The sequence below is a fragment of the Sceloporus undulatus genome, chromosome 11 (assembly GCF_019175285.1).
Source record: "Sceloporus undulatus isolate JIND9_A2432 ecotype Alabama chromosome 11, SceUnd_v1.1, whole genome shotgun sequence".
Classification (NCBI taxonomy): domain Eukaryota; kingdom Metazoa; phylum Chordata; class Lepidosauria; order Squamata; family Phrynosomatidae; genus Sceloporus; species Sceloporus undulatus.
The window spans coordinates 5846585-5868823 of NC_056532.1; the positions used below are offsets into that span (position 1 = coordinate 5846585).

The 22239-nt window shown below is 54.3% G+C and overlaps 1 protein-coding gene across 1 annotated transcript in view; it reads right to left on the bottom strand.

Annotated features, from left to right (window-relative positions):
* Positions 1-17924, bottom strand: part of RTN4RL1 (reticulon 4 receptor like 1) — a 35117-nt gene extending 17193 nt beyond the window's left edge. The window contains exon 1 of the mRNA XM_042442593.1: positions 17807-17924. Within this exon, the coding sequence (XP_042298527.1) occupies positions 17807-17819 (13 nt within the window). The 5' untranslated portion in view covers positions 17820-17924. The remainder of the gene's footprint in view (positions 1-17806) is intronic.
* Between the last annotated feature and the right edge of the window lie 4315 nt (positions 17925-22239).

Consider the following 22239-nt stretch of genomic DNA (forward strand, 5'->3'; position numbering starts at 1 on the left):
CGGGCAAGACCACCTTGCCTAAGAAAACCCTCTGAAATTCAAGGAGACACCATAAACCAGCATCCGACTTGAAGGCACACATGCATATTTAAAAACAATTTGTAAAGCACCTTTTTGCCAGTTTGGGATTCAAGGTATCTTGCAAAAGGTAGAAATAACGCACAGTCTGTCCACTCTTGACTTTGGGCAACGTCGAACCTCTCACCACTTCAGCAATCGGGCAACCTGGCCCCTTCCAGATGGGCTGGATTGCAACTCCCATAATCCCCAACACATCTGGAGGGTGCCAGGTTGTTGGGGCCAGATGTTAATTCTTACTTGCAGCTGAAGCAATAAAGCCGCTTAGAGGGGATTCTTGGTTTTTGGAGATCATGAAGATCCCTCTTGCCTTGCACGGAAAGAAAGGTTTGGGGGACTGCGGCGGAGGGTCCTGCCAGGCCATTGCTTGGCATCCCTCTCGATCGCAGGGGCACCGGTGCCCCAGTTGCACCCATTGCTCAGCATCGGCAGCATCTCCCCTCCGAAATGGCCAGATTAATCGCCCTGCGCTGGTTCTGTCACAGGCGGGGAGATATATTCTTCTTGGAATTTACAAGCAGTTCCATCTGAGAAATAAACAACCAGAGATAAAAATTACATTGTCAGAGCGCAAGGTGTGATAGATGTACGAGACGAAGAGGAGGAGGAGGCACACGGCACGGGAGAAGAGGCGCCAAGCGAGGCCAGGAACGAACGGGCACTAAGGAGGAGGAGGAGGAGGGGCACCAGAAGTGGGCAGCGGAAGAGACATCCCTCCACCTGTCTATGGGCCACTTGGTGCCACGCAGGGCCCTAAATCACCCAGGGCCTTTTGCCCGATGTGGGGCAGAAAGAGGCTCCGCTCATCACTCTTCCTAGCCATCGGGCGCCATGGGGCAGCGGCTACCCTGCTCTCCAGAGGCTGATGGGCAGCTCTTGGGAGGCTGGCAAGGCAGCCCCAGTCCAAGCTCAGAGGGCCAGCGATGCCACTCAGTCTTACCCAAACTGGGGCCAGAGGAAGACCTTCTCCCCATCTAGGCCTGCTGGAGGACAGGCACTTGTATCCCATCCATGGGGGCAACACACTGTGGGCAGGTATGGCGGTGAGGGCTTCTCCCGTCTGGCTCCTGTCTGTGTCCCCTTTTCCACAGCCCTCAAGGACACAGAAGCCTGGCACTCTGTGGGCACCTGGGCATCACAAGGACAGAGAAAGGCCTCCTCAAGACCCCACTCCGTGCCAACACCTTGAAGTTTTACAACAGAGGAAGCCTCCCTGCCTCCTCATCTTTGGCTGATGGGCTCCATGATCCTTTCAGAGGAGAACTGGGCCCCTAAACAGCCCGTTCCTCCCCAAACCATCTCCGACTGGGACCCAGTTCCCCAAGACTGGCTGAACAGGGAGCCCCTGGACTGAGCTGCCCCACCTTCACAGCCACTCCTGTGGAAGATGGGTTGCTCAGTGCAGAAGCAAGCAGAGAAAACCAGAGTGTGCAAGTCCATCGTCCCCTTCATAGCTTACAAGGAGGTGTCTCCTCTTTCTGCTGCCCTTCCCAGGGACTCCCTTTGCCCCTTCGGCCGCCATGCCCAGCCCAGATCATCTCCCCATTTCACACAACTGCTTTAATTCCCCAGGAAAAGGAGAGAGGGAGAATTAGTGGGGAAACGTGAAATCAGATGGAAATGCCGGTCTGTTTGCTGTTTTCCTTCCCTTCCCTGTTCTTCCCCTCCAATGAAATGGCTCTGGGTAAACAGCAGACGCCTTTGATGAAATCCCAACAGGCTTAAACAATAAAGCTGGTTACAAACTCAATCTGGCAAAGATATCACATCTGAAATTGTTTCAGAAAACCCCCACAAGTCAACAGTTCCCCCCTCCTTCCCTCCTTCCTACCCCCCCTTAATGCGGCTGGAAAAAGGGGGTCCTCTTTCTTGGGGCGCAGGGTCTGTGTCGTTCCCCACCTCAAAAGATGCCAAAGGAAATGAGGCAGGTAAAAACTTGGGAAAAGTTACTTTTCTGGACCCGAACTCTCAATCAGGAGTGGGCTTCTTTTTTGGAGGCATTGCAAACCCAGGCCCAAATTCTGCAAAACTTTAGGGTTGTGTAAGCATATTGTGCTGGCACGACACCACCGCTGATATCAACATTAGGCAACGTTTGTGGGTAGTCGATCATCAATGCAGAGGGCCAGCAGAGTCTTAGCGCTGGAAGGGGCCACAAGGGCCACCTAGTCCACCCTATGGCACACACACAACTACAGCACCCCTCTGCGTAGAGGCGTTGCGCATTTACACACTACTCTGGGACCTTCCATGCATTGCTGCATCAGTTGGATGTGACTGTTGGCCGTCATCTACAAAAGTCACTCGGCAGGCATAGCACAGCACAAGGCTGTTCACCAACGGAGTTCTGGCCCTGGGTCTCTAAAAGTAACTTTTCCCAAGCCCTGCAGCAGGGAAACTGCCCCCCTTCTCTGCCAACTCCATTAGCTGGTTCCTCCAACCCCAGCAGACTTCTGCAGAACTTAACTCTCATATTTTGACTTTCTTAGGCAGCCCTTCTGCCAACCAGGGCTCTTCAAGATAGCCAATGGTGCTGAAGTCAAAAGCAAAGGCAACTTGAAATGGAAGATTGCAAAACACGGTTGGCATGCATTAATGCCTTGGCCTAGGAGAGGAAGGCCTTCCTTTGCCTGGCAGAGGGAGAACCAGTGGGGAAGGAGACCGGCTTAGCCTCCTGTGCCAGGGAGCTCCAGAGCTGGGGAAGAGCCACCAATGCCAGAGATGTCTCTGAGAAGGAACTCCTTCCCCGCCACCATGCAAAGATCTCAGGAACGCTCACGTGGGAAGACACCGTTCTTTAGGTAAGCTGGACCCCAACATAAAGACAGTAGTGCTCTGAACTGTGCCCATATACCAGACTAGTGGCCAAGTCAGGTGTTGTCACAAGGGTCTTGTCTACTCATCCTGGTCAGCAGTCTGACCACAGTTCTGCAAGGCCCTGCCCCTGGAGCAGGCCATCTTCTGTTCTTAAAACGCCTCCACCTGCCTGCAAAAAGACGCAAACTGGGTGCCAGTCCAGCCACTCTTGGAAGGGAGCTCCAGAACCCAGGGGCAGCCACCGAGAAGGCCTTGTTCCCACCAGATACACTTCTGAGGGTGCTACTGGACAGAGAGAAGAAGCCGATTACAAAGCACTGGATGTTTGCATGGGAGAATGCACTCCTTCCAATAGCCTGGACCTTTAAAGGTCACAGCCAAAGGTCATGCATCCATCCATTCTCGGCCTCCAGCCTGGGCAGCTGGGAGTCCGTGTCTGTGGCGTGTGACCCCTCCAGTCCTTTGCAAGGCCAGGGCAGGAGAGGGAGAGATCTAGTTCTTGACCCCCCCTCCCCTCGCAGGCAGGCTCATTCCACGCTCCAGTTAATGGCAGCCAGAGCAGCAGGAGGCCGGAGTGCCTCGGCTCGCCCGCCCTGGCAACGCTGGCGCATGGCTTTTAGCTGGCGGGAGAGGGTCCCTGAAGCCCAGAAGGCCATTTGCAGGGGAAGTCTTGGCCCCAGAGAGGCCGAGAGGAGGAGGGTAAATGCAGGGCAGCAGCCAGAGAGGAGGAGGAGGAGGAGGAGGAAAAGATAGCTAGAGGCCAGCAGGGAAAGGCTAGCCAAGGGACGGGGCACATGGGCACAGTGCTAGGCCACTTTGGCTAAGGCCAGAGCCCAGCCCATTTGGGCAAAGTGGGATCCATGGGTTGCAGAGTGGCTGGAGGAGGAGGAGGAGAAAGAGACAAGAGGCAGGCTGGGATGCTCCCTCCATCCTATGAAATATTCACCCGGCTGTAGTTGTTATTGTGATGCTGTTCCTGCGCTATTGATCTCAGCCCAGCCAGCCAGCGAAGGAGAGGGTGGGGGGCTGGTGGGGGATAGCAGGTGGGCAATGAGGCACAAGGTGGCACCTTTCCAGCTGTGCATGCATTGGACTCAAGCTCCCATCACCTTTGGTGAATGTACCTAATCGTGAGGAAGGATGGGAGCTGTAGTCCAATATCACTGGTGTTGTGCACCTGCTGGCCAGGTGGCCCTTATTTACAAAGGAGGTGTCTCATAGGAAGCCAAACAACTACCTGGCATGCTCTGCCACTGTTGGCATCCCTGACAGTCTGGAGAAGCTTTTCTCCAAATTCCCCTGTAAAAAGTGGGGAAATGGGACTTCTCTGGACCTCACACCCTGCTGGCTGTGTGACTCTAGGTGCTATAGTCCCAAAATAAGTAACTTTTCCACACTCTGTCTGCCCATCCACCCACTTTAAGTGCTTGCCTGGCACCATCTCTGCCATCCTTTATGTGCCAGACAAAGTCTGTATTGCTTTGGGCATCATCACAAACAGCATTGTTTAAAAGCCTTTATCTGGTTTGGTCCAATTTGACCAGGTGTGTCTGTGTGACTGGAGCTTTCCCTTGGGGACATATCAGGGAGACCAGGGTCTAGATCTGGCATTGAATCCCAACTAGAGTAGACCTATTAGAGCAAGTGCTGGGCCAACACAAGGCTAAATCCCATTCATGGAATTGGTCTCCTCTAACTGGGCCTAACAGTGGGATTCCAGTGGATCTTCAGACCCAGGGGATCTCCCTGGCGCTGTCTGGAGAGAGAAATGGGGGGGCTACAGCCTGCAAATCAGGATGTACCCCCAAGCAATGGGGTTTCCTCACTTTTGAGGCTCCACAATTCCAATTTTATCTTTCTTATAACTCTTATAACCATTTTCCAAAAAGCAAGCTGCTGTGTCCTGTGTGCTGAGACCCAAGGCTAAAGTATTCCCAGCTCACGAAGGGTGACCAGTGCCAACAAGACACAGACACAGAAGACCACCACTACATAAGTGGACCTGTTGTCAAACCGCACTTAGAACATATGGGAAATCATTCAATAATGTCCCCCCCCCCAATCCATCCACACTTTACAGCCATGATCATCTCCGATCCCTTTCAATGGGGCAACTGAAGAGAGGGGGCAAATCCTTTTCCAGTTCATGGCAGGAAAACCAACAAAGAACCCTGCCATGATGGCAGCCTCTCTTTGGTGAACCCCCAAAGAGCAAACCCAAGTGGGCACCCATCCCAAAGCAAATAGGTCTATCCTAGGCAAATTAATTCAGAATTCAGCTCTGTGGAGGTGAGGAAAGGGGATGCAGGGAGCTCTGTAGGGACTGAGCAGGTCTATGGGGCAAAAGCAGTTCTGTGGGGTGAGGGTTGTAGGGTTGAATAATGCCAATTCTATTTATTGGGGGAAGGAAGGAAGGAAGGGGGGCTAAAAATAGCTGCCACCCCCTCTGTGCCCCCCTTACCCACTCTTGACGCTCTCTCTCTTTCCATTTGATACCCAAGCCCTGCTGGCAGCCTCCCCAGGGAGACACTGGACACCCCTTTATCAGGCTGACCGGCTGACTGGCGGGCGCCTGGCGGCAACCAAGGTGAACCAGGCCCAGGCAGGGCGCCAGGAGAGGACCCCCCTTGCCCCTCTCATCAATGGATCTTCCACTCCAGCAGAGAAGCCACAGAGAGACAAGAGAGTGGATGTTGTGGGGGGAGAGAAGCCCCTTCTCATGCAAATCTTCCCTGGCATATAAAGGACAAGTCAGAGATGCAGCCTTAGCCAAATGCCAGGTAAGCAAAAGGATGTGCAGAGAGGGGAGTGTGAAGTGGGGTCATGTGTTTTGGACTGGGGCTTTGGGGGGGGGGGTCCAGGGTTCAAACCCCCTCGGTGGCCACTCTCTCTGCCTCAGGAAGGCTAGGGCAACCCTCTGAAGGAACCTGGCCAAGAAACCCCTCTGATAAGGCCACCAGGAGCCAGCTGGGAAGCAGAGAACAGTAACAACAAATCTTTGGGGCAAATATTAGGGTGGCCAGGGGCTGTCTGGGTTGGGAGATTTGGGGAACTGGAGTCCCATTGACATTTCCAAGCACTGGGAGGCCTGGTCCTCTCCGCTCTGCCCCCTCCAAGGCGGTACAGAAAGGGGAAGGGGTCTCTCTTTGTTGCCCAGGTCCCACCCAAACTGGTCACCCCAAAAGCAAGAGTCTGGGCTGAGGGGCACTACCCACCTACTCCTAGCATCCTCCCCAGCCTTGCCAAGAGGTGCAAGCTCTCTGTAAACCTTGCAAGGCTGGAAGCTAGGTAGCTGAGGTCACATAGCTAGCTCCTGGGTTTTGGCACTGCAAGCCAAATGGACACATGCCAATGTGGGGGATGAGAGACGCCAAGGGACTCTGTTAGGAAGAGTCCCGCTCAGGTCTTGCAAGCTCACCCATCGTTTCCTACCACCTTCCACTCCACCAAGCATTATCATCTTTTCCGGTGAGTCACATACTCTCATGATATGTCCAAAGCACAACAGCCTTGGCAACCACTTTCTTGGGCATTGTGTCATCCTTGGGGCCTTTGCCTGGGCATCCCCCAGCCATGCCTAGTTGTGCCACACCATCCTTTCTGTCTCCCCCCTTTCCAAACACACACAAATGTCATTGGTTTTCCTGCTCTTCTCAGCCAAAGCGAGGCGCAGGCTGGCTCCTTGCAGGAAGGCAAGCGCCCAAGTGTCAGGCAGGAGACCTACTTTCCCGCTTTAATCCTTTTTGCTTAAAGGATCCCCCCCCAAACCGGAGGAAGATGCAGCCCTGATCAGAGGAGAGGCGCAGGAAGCTGACAAGCGGCAGAGGATGGCAAGGGGGGGGGGGGGGGGGGAAGGCAGAAAGGAATACATATTTATTACCCTCAATTATTTAAAAAATAGAAAGCGTGCACACGCACACACCACGCCCGCCTGGCCCCGGCGGAGGACTGTGTGCGGAGATGGCATTTCTTTTTGTTTTAGATGCCTCTGCTGCAATTCTAACCCCCCCGCCTGGGCACGCAAGAGGGAAGAAAGGAGCCCAAGAAGTCATCTGGGGCGTTCAAAGGCAGCATCGCTGCCTCAGAGATCTGGGTGCTCTTCCTTCCAGCCACGGGCAGCAAAGAGATGAGACCCCAGAATCTAGGAAGGGGAAGGCGGGCAGAGGTCTTTCAGGAGGAGGAATGCAAACAGCTAGGAAGCCAAGAATGGCCCCAAAGCCCCTGGGAGACCTAGGCCACCGAACCTGTGACCAACAAGGCCCGTTCAAAGGTGTGCCTCTGTTGGTGCTCTGGAGCCACAGTAGGCCAATGAGGGGGCTTTCCAAGCCACCCTTTCCTACAGCAAGATGGCACTGGTTGCCATGTGGGCATATGATCCCCCAAACCTTCGGGACAGATAGCGTGCGACACCCCCCCCCCCCCCAAAAGCAACTGTTCAGCCTCTTGCCATTCTTCTGCTCCTTTCCTCCCTAGATGTCCTTGCGAGAGACCCCTCCTTTTGCTCACCGGGCCACCCTTCTTTCCGCCTGTCTGCCCCCAGCCTTTTTTCTGTCATCCCTCCCCCCCAGCCATGTTTTCTGTCAGCAAATTGGCCCGGCCTCCCTTTCACACCGGAGTGGAGCCCAGAAGCCGGGAGACTCATTAGGAGGCATCAAGGAAGGCTCAGCAACCCAAGCCGGCAGGCGGGCACAAAGGGGAGACCCCAAAGGCAGGCGGGGAGCGTGCCAGCCGGGGTGTGCGTGCATGAGAGAGCCATGCCCCCTTTCTAACCTGCCTTTCCTGCCTCTCTTTGCAGAACAGGGGAGGTGGGCTCCCTGCGTAGTCATAAGATGGCAAGCAGAACCTGGGCCTTCCTGCATTGCATGTGAAGCAAAGGCTCTGAAGGGCTCTAGTCCTCATGGTCCTGCATGAGGCCTGCTTTTGGAAAGGAGCTTGGGAAACAGCCTTCTGGGAAGGTCGCAGACGCCTCTCAGGATGCTTTATTTGTTCATTTCATTCATATGAACATTAAAGAGATCATCTGAAAAGAATCAAATTCCAAAAACTGGATTAAACCCATTCCATTAAAATGATAGATGAAAAACAATATAGAGTCGTTTGTTCTTGTTGCATGCCTTCAAGTCATTTCTGGCATATGGCGAACCTAAGGCAAACCTAGCGGGCAGCTTTCTTGGCAGGGTTTGTTCAGAGGAGGTTTGCCTTTGCCTTCCTCTGAGGCTGAGAGAGCGCAACTTACCCAGGGTCACCCAGTGGGTTTTCATGGCTGAGCTGGGACTCGAACCCTGGTCTCCAGAGTTGGAAGTCTAGTGCTCAAAGTAGTACACCATGTTGGCTTCCCAAAAGATATATCCTGGGAAGTTTGGACACCATTGCCATCCTCTGAGGCTGAGAGAGCGCGACTTGCCCACATTCACCCATAGCCAAGCTGGGATCCGAACCATTGTCTGCAGGGTCATAGTCTAATGCCCAAACCATGATGCCACCTTGACTCCTCCATAAAACGTATGTAAAACATACAAAACAAGAGTACCCCCCAATTCTCATAAGAAGGCTTCCTCCAAACAGTTAGTCAAGACTCTGGGAGATAGGTATAATCTGGACCTAAACCACATAATCTGAGAATGTGCACCAAACCCAACCTTTTTTGCCCAGAATCCTGTATTTGATGCAAAATAGATTGTTTCCTGTGATTATCATTGCTTGCATTTTTTGGCATATAGACACGTTTTCCGCCGATTATTGTTGTTTCGGTAAATAAATCCCGGCGTTAATAGATTGTTTTAGAAATGTGTCTAAACACTCTCCTAATCTGGCCCAGCAGGAGGAAGCGCTGGGAACGGTTCCTCCTTCCACACGGGAACGGAATCAGCCCAGTTTTTACCTCCCTAAAACGCATGCAAACATTTGCAAACAATTTCTTTTAATGCGGTGGAAATTGATTTCCTTCACAGAGGCTAATCTGGAACAAAGGAAGAGGGAGGCAAACACTTGAGAAAGATTAAACTGTGACTTTAAAAATCCCTGGAACAGGAAATATTTGGTGTGACACAAACGGAATTGGAGAGCAGGAGTCCTTTGGGTCTCTCTCTGTGTTTGGGTGCATTTGGCCCATCAACCCCCGGAGCATGTCCGCGCACTTCAGGGTTATGAGCCATTCGCTCCATCCGAATGGCACCAGTGCGCCCCCCATGGAAGCGCCAGCCCCAAATCTATCTATGGAACAGTGAATTCTGCCTCCCCAAATGAATTTTTGCTTCCAATCCCTGTTTTTAAAAATGCCCTGGAAGTTTTAAATTCCTGGAGTGGTAGGAATTTGGGGACTGTAGGGAAATGCAATGGGGTGCATAATTCCTATTTGTGAGGGCAATGTTACTATTTCAAACTCTGGGACTTTTTGCATGCAGAGTCTGTGCTCTATTGCAGCCTTCCTCTTTGAAAAAGATGCTAGTCCTCATGGTTCTCTACAAAAGCCTCCTTGAAGCAAAGGGAGCCTTGTGTTAAGCCAGGTCCTTGGTTCATCTTGCTCTGTATTGCCTGCATGGAGCCCTCTGGGCTCTTGGCATACCTGCACCAGAACTCGAACCCATGACCTTGTGCATGCAAAGTGTGGAGGGGGTGTGCACTCTTCACACCACGCAGTCATCTCCCACCTGCAACTACACAGAGTTTAGGGACCATCTCCCAATATTCCTCCCAGGGGAATGCCGCCTCCCCCTCCCGCCTACGCATAACAACAACAACAAGCTTTGCAGAAGAAAAAAGGCTTCTAATTGCCATTTACATACTTAGTTCTCCATTCAACCCTCTAACATCGTTCTTGCAAAGTGAACCAAACAAACACGACACTCAAATTACACTAAACAAAGCCAACTCATCTCCCAACACAGACACACAAACACACCCCAGTAATCTATCCATAGCCGGGAGTCTGACGAAATGTGAAAGCCGCCTCCCTGGATTAAGCAGCCAGGCTCCCCTTCTGCCGAACGCCAGGCCTTAAGAGCCGGGGACAGGCTGAATGCCACCAGTCGCAACGCATTTGCCGGGAAGGTGCCCGCCGGGCACATGGCGGCTCCTCTGCTTCTCCCTCCTTCCTTTCCTCTCTCAATTTCTTCCTCCTTTTCTATTCTGCTGCTGCAAGAGATTAAGGCGGCCCTCACTCTTGGCCCTTTGGCCGCAGGGCACTTGGGTTGCGTGACCTCCCCTCCGTCCACCACAAGGCTGTCCAGATGCCAGGGATGACCCTCTGCCCACACATTGCACCCCTGTCCATGCCATTCCTTTGGGAGCCGAGGCGGCTCACAGCGTGGATTAAAACAGTTTCAAAGTTGAAACGTAATTAAATAACTTATCCTGTCTTAACGCACTAATAAAAAATGCCCTTGTAATTTAAAAGAGTTTGATTTCTGTGCCCGCTGCCCCAGTCTGCAAACCTTAATAAGGAAGAACAGGAAAGCTAGGGGAGGCTGCAGCAGTTGGCTTTTGGGAAGAAGGGCCAGAGTTTGCACTTTGAAAGCAGTTTGCGGCAATTGAAGTGAGATGAGAGCAAAGAGTGTGAGAGAGAGGAGGACAGAGAAACCGGGACGTTTTAAAAGCAGCTGAGAAAGTGGGAAGGCAGAGACTTAATATGCCTTCAAGCCATTTCTCACTTATGGCACCCCTTAAGATTCCCCACTGAGTTAATAACTGGGTGTAAACCACTTCTGCACTTTTAACGCAGTTTGGGCAACTGAAGCCAGCTGAAAATGATGGAGGAAAGTGGGGGCAGGAGAGAGAAACCAGGGCATTTTAACAACAGCTGAGAAAGTGGGGGGCAGAGGATTAATGAGCCAAATATGTGGAAACAATGGGGGTGCCCATGAAATGGCCATCTTCCAGCGCCGATTACAAGCGAAAACAACAGCAGCCACAAAGCCAGCCTGGCCTAATGCACTGGCTTCACTTCCTAATTGTTCTTATTCTGTTTCAGTCCATTCCCTGGATCTTCTCCAAGGCTGGTGAGGCCGCCAGCTTGGAAACTGAAGGTGGAGGAGCCATGGTCCAGTTGGTTCTACGGCTGTCGTGTCCGAAGACAGAACCCGATTCGACCCCCGGGCACCTCAAGCGCCCAAGATCTCTGGCGGTGGGTGATGGGAAAGGCAATCCCTGGGCAAGGTAGGTGGGGTCTCAAATATCCCTTTATTCCTCCTCGTTATTTATTTACTACCTGCTTATGAGTTGCCCGTCAAAAGTGAATTATTCAAAGGGAGTGGCGGAAAAAAAGAAATACACCCAAAATAAGAGACATAAAAGGCCCCCCAGAAACAATCAAGTTGCCGAATGAAACAAGAATAAAGGCGGCGCGTGCAGCCGTCATTCAAACCCAGCGCCAGAGGAAACCGCTGTTGAATAAGTCTATAATTGCCACGGGGGAAGCAGGATCAAGGTAAAGCAGAAGGGCCTCCGCTGGGAATTGGGCGACGTGAAGGGGTACAAGTCAGGGTCTCTAAATGGGGAGAAGACCACCAGGATTTTGGGGTTAGAAAGGATGGAGACCCCCAAATCTTCAGGGGCAGACCCATTCATCAGATTGGAAAGAGGAAAACTGGGGTGCAGAGCAAGAGGGGGCCGTCTGAGTTGCCCCAGTTTTTGAATGGCAGCAAAACCATCCTCTTGAAAACAAGGCATGAGGGCAACACATGCCTGGTTTACAAGTTCAGTTGTGAGCCAGGAAGCCTCCTGGAAACACGATTCAGCTCCAAAGCCTGGCATGCCATCTTGGCACACCTGGTTTTCCAAGAAAATTAGAATTTTTTACTATGCTGCCCAAACGGAGTGGCATTGCCAACAGAAATTGGGAGAGGTGGGGAGTGTGGGAGTGTTCTAGTGCAAAGCCATGTGGATCCAGGAAAAGGGTCAAGGTGGCCCCATCCCAGAGGATGCTAGAAGGGACCCCAAGGGCCATATAGTCCAACCCTCTTCCAGTCCAAGGCTAGAACTTTCCTTTTGCCATAACCCAATGGGTTATGGTACAGGCTTTGGAGGGAGAAGGTGCCAGGCGCAGGAGCATTGTTGGAGAGTACTGGGGGATACTGGTGACAATGCGGACCCACGTTTGGTTCAGTCTTCCCTGTCCTAAGAGCTGCAGGAAGGAGATCCTGAGCATCAGCAAAGAGGAGAGCGGAGCCTAGAAGGAGCCAAGGACAGAGGAAGGTCACCTGCGTCGTTCTTGGGATAAGAAGAGCCATAACAATAAGGACAATAAGGAGGCTAAAATGTACAGAGGAGCCGGCATGGCATAATGGTTGGTGCACTGGACTATCACTCTGGAGTCCAGCATTCAAATCCCTGCTTGACCAAAGAAACCCCATTTAATGGCCATATACTCTCAGCCTCAGAATTGGGGCAAAATGGGTCACCTCGGGGTTGCCAGAAGTTGGAAACAGCTTGAAGGTACACGATAACAATAGCAAAGGACACAGAGTACCCCCCTAAAGTTATTTCCAAAGAGGGAAATGAAGCAGCCAGGAAAAAGCAGACAAAACCCGATCTTGGGTGAATTTGCTGGAAGTGGAAGTGGAAAGCAGCGCTGGATGTGCCTGGACCCTGGCCTTCTTCCAGTCTGAGAAGTCATAATCTTAACTATCCGTTGAGCAATTGGTAACTGATTCTTCTCCAGCGCCTCTGTGTTGAGAGCAGGCCTTGATCCTGAACATGCTGGGACTGCAAAGAATCTCTTTCCAGCTCCAGCAGTGTCATGCTTTCAAAAGATAGTTCCCCTGAACATGTGCAGAGAGCCTTTGGCTCAGCACCAAGCCACCCTGATGGAGAGGAAAGCAAGACCAAGGCTCCAGAATGGCAGTGGGCTTCCTCTTTTGGCAATGGGCATGGACTTATTCCACACCATCAAGGGTGAGTCTTTTTACCAACCCTCTGGCCACAGAGGCAGGCAGGGGGGTGTTCTCCATGGGCAGCTGGTGGGTCAGGAATGGGGCCTGGAGTCCTCTCGCTGCCCCCACACGGCCCCCGCTCTCCCACCAGCTTGGCTCCTGGCTCCCTTCCTTGCATTAGCCCAGGAACTGAGTGAAAATAACTTAATTTAGTTTTCCGCTGCTGCTGTTCATGCTGCTGCCGCCCAGCCCCTCCTGAACCTTTTAGTGGAGCTGCAGGAAGGAGAGAAGGCAGCGGAGGAAAAGGAGGAAGAGAGCGAGGAGGATGGGGGAAGAAGAGGCGGCAAGGAAGCCCCCAGACCCACCAACTGACCGGCTGGGCCTCGGCCTCCCGAAATGCCCACCTTTTGCCCGCTTCAACTCTGACCTTGAAGCAACCTTCCTGAGCCATAAGGGCTAGCAGTGCCAGGCAGACGGTGGCACAGACTGTGGATCAAGACCCCCCCCCAAAAAAAAAAACATTGCCTTCTCTACTTCTGCATCTGGGGAGCCTGGGGGCTTGACTGCTGCCCGCCACAAACTAAGCCATCCCTTTCCCTCCTAGCTTCCAGGAGGCTCCAGCTGGGAGAAGTCCCCCCTCTTTGCACGAGGGAGTTAATCTGGATTAACTAACCATGTGAACAGGATTACACATCTTGCAGACATCTCTTTAACTCAGAACTCGCTTGTGATTTGCGAACCCCTTAATCTGGATTAGAGGCCGGGGCTAACTAGCCCTCCTCCTCCTCCGGGGCCCGATTCAAGAACTGGCAAAACCCCTCCAAGGCCCCAGGAGGAGGGACAGGCCTCTGTCCCAAAATGAGGGGTGTTTATGATCCCACAAGGCAGAATGGGGGGTCCTTAAGGAACCCTGTCAAGCTCAGAAGTGGGGCACAGCTTGTGGCACCCCCCAGCCTAAGCATCCCCTCTAAAAGACTCAAAATCCATGGCAGCCCATGGCAGCTAAGCCTTTTCTGGCCATTTGGGAGCATCAACCGGCAGAGCAGGTCTTTTGCCAAGCTAATGTCTCCTAATTGCCTATCTTTGCAATCTAGAAATCCAATTTGCCAGCCCAGTGACCAGGTTTTAATGCCCATGGCAAACTGACCTGCGATCCTTTCACGTCCCAAGAAAAACGTCCTTAAGAATGAGAGGTTAAGCATCAGCCCCAGAGTCTCGACGGAGATGTTCCTGTTGTTCCCAAACAAGGACTCCCCCCACATTTACCTTGCATTATAAGGGAGCCCCCAGGCAAAGGAAGCCCTCTCCTTCCCATACCACCCAAAATAACACCGCAAAAGAAAAGCGGGAGGGATGTGGATGGTGCACTCCTGCATGGCAGAACGGGGTTGGATTGGATGGCCTTTGGGGGACTCTTCCAACTCTATGAAATCAATCCAAACATCACTCCAGTCCTCCAAAGGGGGAAAATATGGAGTTTTAAATATCAAAGAGGGCTTTTTCTAATGCAGGCAAAGGATTAAGGCACTGACCCAAAGGTCCACTCAAGTGGCAGTGGATAGAGGCGCCCCTGCAAAAGGCCTTGTGCCCCTTGTGCCCCTCACTTTCTGCCAACCCAAAAGTGCCTCCTTTGGGATGAATTGGGGAGGGGGAGGCAAGGAGTGAAGGAGAAGAAGAAGAGGAGGAGGAGGAGGAAGAAGAAGAAGAGGAACAGAACGTCCTCTTCCCGGCGGAGGTCCCTCTTCCCATTTCTTTCCCTCTTGCACATACATCTCAGGCTCCTGCCAATAATCTCTCCTCCTGTCTGCCCACGGCTATTTATCAGCTTTTAAAGCACTTAGCTTTCCAGCGCACTCTGAGCTGAAGGGGGTTTGCAGCCCCCGGGGCGGGAGAGAGCCCATTTTACAGACGGGATCAACTGAGGCGGGCAGAGCAGAAAAGGAAGGGCCAAAGGCCTGCAGAGCAAAGGCCAGGTGCCCGGCACAACATGGACATCAAGTGCACCGTTGGCAGGATGCGGGTGCAAGTGATGCCCCCAAGAAACTGATCCCCAGGGATCCAACGTTGGTCAGGCTCCGCGGATATCTGGACTGGTGACCAGCCCCCATTGAATGCCACCCTAAACGGTCGTGGCACCACTTGCCCTGCTTTATCAATGAACTGGGTGGAGGCGGATAAAATGAAACCATTCCTTTTAGTCTCAGCTCTGGTGGATGAATCCCGCTGGGTTCCTGCAAACGCTCCCTCTTCCCAACGCTCTGATTTAGATGCCTTTCTCTTGGTCTTTTTAAATTCCCAGCTTCCCAATCCCTGGAATTTGCAGGGAGAGTATTGCTTTGACGTCTTAATGAAACACAGCATTGTTTAGCATTTCCATACCCATCCCTTCCCCAAACCAGAACCCAGTCCAGGCATGGATGCAGAAAGGTGGGCTGCGGCACAGACTTTATAGGAAAGAAGTGGCACAAGCGAGGGCACCAAGGGAATCTGTGGCAGAGACCAGAGCGGGGCCTTTCCCTCGGTTGCGTTTGCCCAAACCCTCGCCATCTGGGCCCCCTTGATGCCAGCGCTGCCTCCCTCTTGCAAACATCTGGGAAAGCCTTCCTTCCTTAGCAGGAGCTCTTGCCTCCTCTGTCCCTTGGCTCCTCTGCCTTTCCTTCTTCCACATCTTGACCTCCTGCTTGACCCTCTTCCCCAGAATTGGAAGTCAGGCTTAGAAACCAACATGGCAAGTCTAGAGCACTGAAACAACCTCCAAAAAAGCCTCTCTAGAAGATGGCATGCAAGCTTTGGAGACCTCCAGAGCTCCTCATGAGGGATGAGGCCACAGAGAAGCTGGAGCTTGTCCAGACTTATGCTCGGCCTGAGAAACAACAATGTACCCTTAGACTACAGTCCCATATTGAGGGCTTTCCTCTTCAGGATGCAAAGAAGGGTCTTTCCCTGCCCTCCATGTTCCTCAAAAGGACTCAGTCGCTGAGAGATTTATGCCAGGCATGGGCCTCCAGCCAAGGTTGGACTGCAACTCCCATCAGGCCTCTTCGCCAGGATGGTCCCACGGTGAAGGGCGATGGGACTTGGGCACAAGAGGGCTTTCAAGATCAGCCCCGGAACTGGATTTGAAAGGGACCCCAATGGCCATCCAGTCCTTCTGCCATGCAGGAATACAGAGAACCTAGATTTGGAAAGGACCCCCAAAGGCCATCCAGCCCAATGCCCTCTGCCATGCAGGAATACGGGAACTAGATTTGGAAAGGACCCCCAAAGGCCATCCAGCCCAATGCCCTTCTGCCATGCAGGAATACAGGGAACCCTAGATTTGGAAAGGACCCCCAAAGGCACCAGCCCAATGCCTTCTGCCATGCAGGAAACAGGGAACCCTAGATTTGGAAAGGACCCACAAGGCCATCCAGCCCAATGCCCTCTGCCAGGGAATACAGGGAACCCTAGATTTGGAAAGGACCCCCAAAGGCCATCCAGCCCAATGCCTTCTGCCATGCAGGAATACAGGAACCCTAGATTTGGAAAGGACCCCCAAAGGCCATCCAGCCCAATGCCCTTCTGCATGCAGGAATACAGGAACCCTAGATTGGGAAGGACCCCCAAGGGCCACCAGCCCAATGCCTTCTGCAATGCAGGAATACAGGGAACCCTAGATTGGGAAAGGACCCCCAAAGGCCATCCAGCCCAATGCCCTTCTCCATGCAGGAATACAGAACCCTAGATTTGGAAAGGACCCCCAAGGCCATCCAGCCCAATGCCCTTCTGCCATGCAAGAATACAGGGACCCTAGATTTGGAAGGACCCCCAAAGGCCATCCAGCCCAATGCCCTTCTGCCATCAGGAATACAGGAACCCATTGGAAAGGACCCCAAGGCCATCCAGTCCAGCCCTGTCCTGCCCGCAGGAATTCAGCAAAGCCTATAGCTGGAAGGGACCCCCAGAAGCCTCTCCCCGGCCTCCTTTGGCCGTTCGGAAGCCCCCTCCAGCGCACGTTCATCCATCCTCTGCCTAGGAAAACCCACCGATGAACTCTTCAATGTGGTCCTCTGCATGGATTGACTGATGATTATTACTGGAATCTTGCTTTCCCCAAAAAACAATTGAGACTCAAAGCGGCTGGCATCAAAGGCAATGGAAACGGACGAGACCTTGCGATCGTCAGAGGCCTTCGCTTCAAAGCCAAGAGGCCGTTGGGAAAGGCGCTCTCCTTGGTGCTAAGGCGTCGGCGAGGAGGAGGGCCGGCCCTGGCATGGATCAGTGCCCCCTGGCATGGCAAGCGGGGCCCCTTTGCCAGCCCCTGGACCCCAACTCCCTACACAGCATCTCCTGTTCTGGGGGCAGCAGGGGCTGCCCCACTTAGGGGACCCTCCCCAAAACCAGCCAGGCTCCCTGTGCCTCGAGGGGCCAGGAGGACTGTCCTCCATGGCAGAGCCCCGGCCTGGCAGGACTCAGGGAGGGGCCAGGGAGGGCTCTCCTGGCAGCGGGCGAAGGGGCTGCCCCATGGAGCCTCCCTCTTCGGGGAGCTCTAAGCAAAGGCTGGAGGAGGGCATACTCTGGGCAGCGTTTCGGTGGGGTCTCCCCTGGGGCAGAAGAAGCTTGGGCCTGGGGCAGAGGGCCCCAGGGGCTGGAGGGAGCTCTCTCCTCTCCTAGCAAGGAGAGAGAGGGAAGGCACTCTGCACGGCCCCGGAGAGCGCCCTCCCGGGAAGCGACTAGCAGAGCCCTCCTTTGCCCCAGAGCCAGGTCAGTTGCAGGAGGCAACTGGGGGTGAGGGAGCCTTCACGCCGAGCCAAAGGGGCAGCCCCCCTCGCTTTCCCGCGGAGCCGAGCCCTCCCCCGGGACCCCCCCCAGAGCCCCTCCCCTGGGACCCCAGCCTGCCCCGCAGAGCTCCGGAGGGAGGCAGAGAGGAGCCCGGGCTGCGACGCCTTCCCCTCTTCCTCCTCCGCCTCCGGGCTCCGCCAGAAACTTTCTCCGCCGCTCGCTCGCTGCCCTTCTTCTCCCTTTCCCTGCCGCCGCCGCTGCGGCGGAGGAGGAGGACTCACCTTGGCGGGGCATCCTGGAGCCCCACGCCTTCCTCCTTCCTCCCTTCCTTGCTCAGGCTGGGTCCGCAGCGCCAGCCTCACTCTCCGGGTGTCTCCGGTGGCTGTGTCTCTGGATCCCTGTCTCTGGGGCTTTTAGGGGGGGCGACGCCCCCTCAGCGCCCCCGGCTCCGGCCCAGAGCCCCCACCAGGAAAGAAGGCAGGCAGGCAGACGCCCTCCTTCCCCCTCCGCTGCTCTCCTCCGCGGCTGCTGCGCCTTCCCTCTTCTCGGGCTGGGCTGGGGCTGGGCGGCTCCCAGGATCCTCCTCCGAGAGAGAGGGGGGGGGCAGGAGGGGCCCAAGCCCCGCCCCACAAGGCCCGCCCCCACCCCTCCCTGCCCTCCTCCCCCTTTTTTTTTCTTTCTTTCTTCCCTTTCCTCTTCCCTTCCTTCTTTTCTCTCTCTCTTCTTTCCTTTCCTCCCTCCCTCCCTCCTCCCTCCTCCTTCCTTCCTTCCTTCCTTCCTTTCTTTCTTCCCTTTCCCTTTCTTCCCTCTCTCTTCCTTCTTCCTTCCTCTTTCTTCCTTTCTTGCTCTTCCTTCCACTTTCCTTTCCCTTCCTTTCCTGGAGGGGGGGTCCCCCTGTGAGGTGGTTTTTTTTGGGGGGGGTCCCCCTGACAGACAGAAAGACAGACAGCGGAGAGGTGGTCTCCATGGCAACAGGGTGGGCCAGCCCCTCTCCCTCCCGCTAGTCCCTCCATTGCCATGGCAACCACTCCTCCCCGCCAGTGGGGGGCGCCCTTTGACCCCTAGTAGGGAGAGGGGTCGCTGGAGGGGGATTCTGGGAATTACAGTCCCTCTCCCTGCTGCCCTGGAAGTCCCAGCCTCCAGCATGTGGGGAAAGCAAAGGTCCAGGGGGAGATCCTGGGGGCCCAGCCTCAGTGGGCCTTCAGGGCGACTATGGGGAGCCCTCTTCCCTCCTTTGGGTTCCTCAAGCCTTGCGGTGGCCACTGGGCCTCCATTTTGCATCCCCCATCATTGGGAGTCCCTTTTCAGATTGCAAACCTTCAAGGAGGACCAACCTTGGTTTCATAGATCTACCCTGTTTGTTGGGTTGGGATGGGGAGCCTTTGTGGCTCAGGACAAAGCAGCCACAAATCGGTGACCGCCAATGCGCAGAGCCTGAATGTCCAGAGGCAGTCTACTCTGAATTCAGCCTCTGCCCCATGGACTGACTTTTGCAATGGCGTCTTAATGCTTTCCGAAACGAAAAGGAGGCGAGAGGGAGGAGGTTGTCCTTCTCTTGCTCTCCCGGCCTGGTCTTTTTGCTACTGCTTGCTTAGCAAGACGGCTGGAGAGCAACAATGGGGATGATGGATTGGAGTGGATGGTGTTTACCCTTGGATTTCGGGCGCTGAGCCTTTGGAGGGTTGCGATGGCAGGCAGGTTGTGGACTCAGTGTGAAGGTGCGTGTGCGAGACAGAGAGAGACACTTTTTGGATACTAAACTGATCAAGGGAAGGCCTGAGCTGGAAAGTTTCCTTGGAGGAAATACAGCCGGCCCCAGAATCACTGCACTCTGGGTGCTCTGGGACTTGTAGTTTCTTGGGACAAGGAGAGCCAACATACAGCTAACCCCCCTTGACCGCTGGGCCTACTCTGACCACAATAGGATCTGGGCCCGGACGCCACGGCAGGCCGGTGTTGGGGGAGGAGCGGTCCCTTTGGCTCTGGTGCCTCTCTTGGGTACAGACGAAGCAGGCCTTCTGTTCTGCTTTGAGGTTTGGGCCAAGCAGATTGCAGAGAGCTGAGCACACACTGTTTTGTTTGGGGGTGCGCGCGTGTGTGTGTGCTTGCGCAGTGCTTCTCTCCTCCCTCCCCAAAACTGCCACCAAGGAAGGTCCTTTGGGTCCCAGGTGCCACTGGTTCTCCTTACAGACCCCAAACACAACTGCCTATGCCCCTCCAGGGCAAGTTTGCAAACCTTGGTTTTGCAAGCAGCCAGCTCCTTTGGCGCAAGGGGCCAGGAGCCACGCCACTCGCTTGCTTCAGATCCCAGCAAGGAGTCCCTTGTTGGGTGCCACTCTTGCCTGGCATGAAGAGAGCCCTTCCAACCTCCAGCACCACCACACACACATTCACACATGGGCATGCATGGCAGAAAGTAAGAGGAAGGATGCTTCTCTGCGTCTAGCCTCATCTAGTTCAGTACAAAGCAGCTCCCTATGTTTTGTTGTGTTGTTGTGTTGCCTTCAGAAGGGTGTGCTTTCGTCCAGGAGGTACCCAGCATGTCCCCCATTTTGAGCATGCCTTAGAAGCACGAATTATATTTCCCATGAGTATTTTTACCGTTTGCGTCTGACATTTTTCTTGAATGTCCTCCATTTTACAGTGCCTTGTCCTTCAGGGTGGTGAGGATGGCATCTGGTCACCTGGCCTTCGTTCCGTCTTGGCAAGACTGACCCGGGGGGGGGGGCTTTGCCCTTGCTCCTCTAAGGCTGAGAGCGGGTGACAGCTTCCGATCCATCCCCAACTAGCTGGAAATTCTTGCAAATGAAAAATGAAGCAGGCAAGCACAGGGGGGGGGAGGTGCGGGAGGCATTGGGGCGATTGCAATTTTCTGTGTCCAGATTGGGGAGGCAAGTAACAGGTGGAAGGGGAGCCCCAAAGCCTGAGCCACGCAACACATTTCCCCATAGCTCATGGCCTAAAATAGATGGAGCTCATGGATGTGTATCCAGCATGGCTTGGCTTTTGGGCCATCACCACCTTAGAGGTACATCTGGCCAAAAAGGTGGGTGTGTGTGTGTTGTGTGTGGGTGTGGTGTGTGTGTTGGTGTGTGTGTGCTGGGGGGCACTGGCATCTTTTTTTAGCCCCAAAGGGCCCATGATCACTAATCCTCTTGAGCCCAATCCATCATCCCCTCCTTATGTGTGCTGGAGAGAGGAAGCAGAGCAATCCTAACCTAGCTGGGCCTTTACTCTTTTGCAATTCCCAGGGATGATGAAAGGGGAGATGGAGGGCCCCTGGCCCTTTTGAACTTGTGGGGGGTGATAACTGAAGCTCCCCACCCCACACACGCACACACACACCCCGCCATCCATCTGACCGGCACACAGGAGGCGTGGATTACTCAGGCGCCCGGTGAGTAAGGAGAAACAGAAGCGTGGAAAAGAGGGAGCATCTGTCGCTCAGCCCGTCTGGGGGAGGGAAAGGGGCTAATTGAATTAGCCAGGGATAAAATGTCAGGGAGCAGGAATGGCAAGGAGGGGCACCAAGGCTGGGGGCGCTGGACAAAGGAAGGGGAAACTAAAGTCCCCTGGGAGGATGAAGTCTCCGATCTGAGGGTCCGGCCAGTGTCAGAAAGCTACCTTTGTTTGGTTCAGGGATGAAAAATCCTCCTTTCTGTTGCATTGAAATTCCCAGAATCGCCCAGCTACCATTGTAGGGAGCTATAGCCCCAATGGAGGTGGATTGCCCAAGCTCTACTCCCATGGTGGGCTTCCCAGGGGCTGGATCCCTGTGGCAAACTGGGCCCAGATAAGGAAGCAACTGGACAGGCAGTTGAACCGGACTGCCTTTCCATCTGGACTGGACCCAGGGGTTGCAAGGTGAGGGCCACCAGAACTCAGAGGTCTTCAAGACACGTAACAGCAGCAGCTTCAGCACCTGGCAGAGCTCTCTTAAAAGTTGGGGAAACCTGGATTCATGGACGAAGGACCCACCAGCCGCCATTTGCTGGCAGTGAGAAGGGCCAGTACAGAATATGGGAACCCAGGGCAGCGGAGTGGCAAAGGGAGAGGCGGACAGGGCAGTCGCTGGCAACCATGGCAAAGGCTCCCTGGAGAGCTGGTGGCTCAGAGCGGGGAAGGAGGGATCCTGGGCTAACCGTCCAGCCTTCCCATGGTGTCTTGCATACATCTCCCTTCTCTATCTTTGCAGAGAGAAGGTGTCTGACTTGTGCTCCAGGTAGGCCTCTGCGCCTGCCTCCTCCCTTCCCTCCTCCTGCAGGGAATGGGACACGCTGGATTTGCCATGGCTTCTTGGCAATTCGATTCCCACTAAGCACCAGAGAGAGGAGTCGGGGGGGGAGAGGGCAGGCGGAGAGCCCCATGCGCTGGATCAGGCCAGTGCAGAGGGCTATTTTTAGGTCTGTAGCAGCAGCAGCAACAACAGCCGAGGAGGCTTTGGGAGCAGCTGTTTGCAAGGGCAGGACAAGAGGCTGCACCCCCAGCCAGGCCAGGCCTGGTCTCTCCCTTTGGATCTCCTTGCTTAGCCCTCTTAGTGCAGAGGACAAGGAATCCAATGGGGTGCCCCTGGGCTGTGCCATTCCCTAGGCCCCCAAAGTGCCTGTCTTTCGCCTGATCCTTGCAGGAACCAGGCAAGAATGCAAGGAGATGGGGAGGCAGGGGGATAAAGAAGGCTGCCCCCCAAAGCAGGCCCAGATTGTGGGGCTTGGGA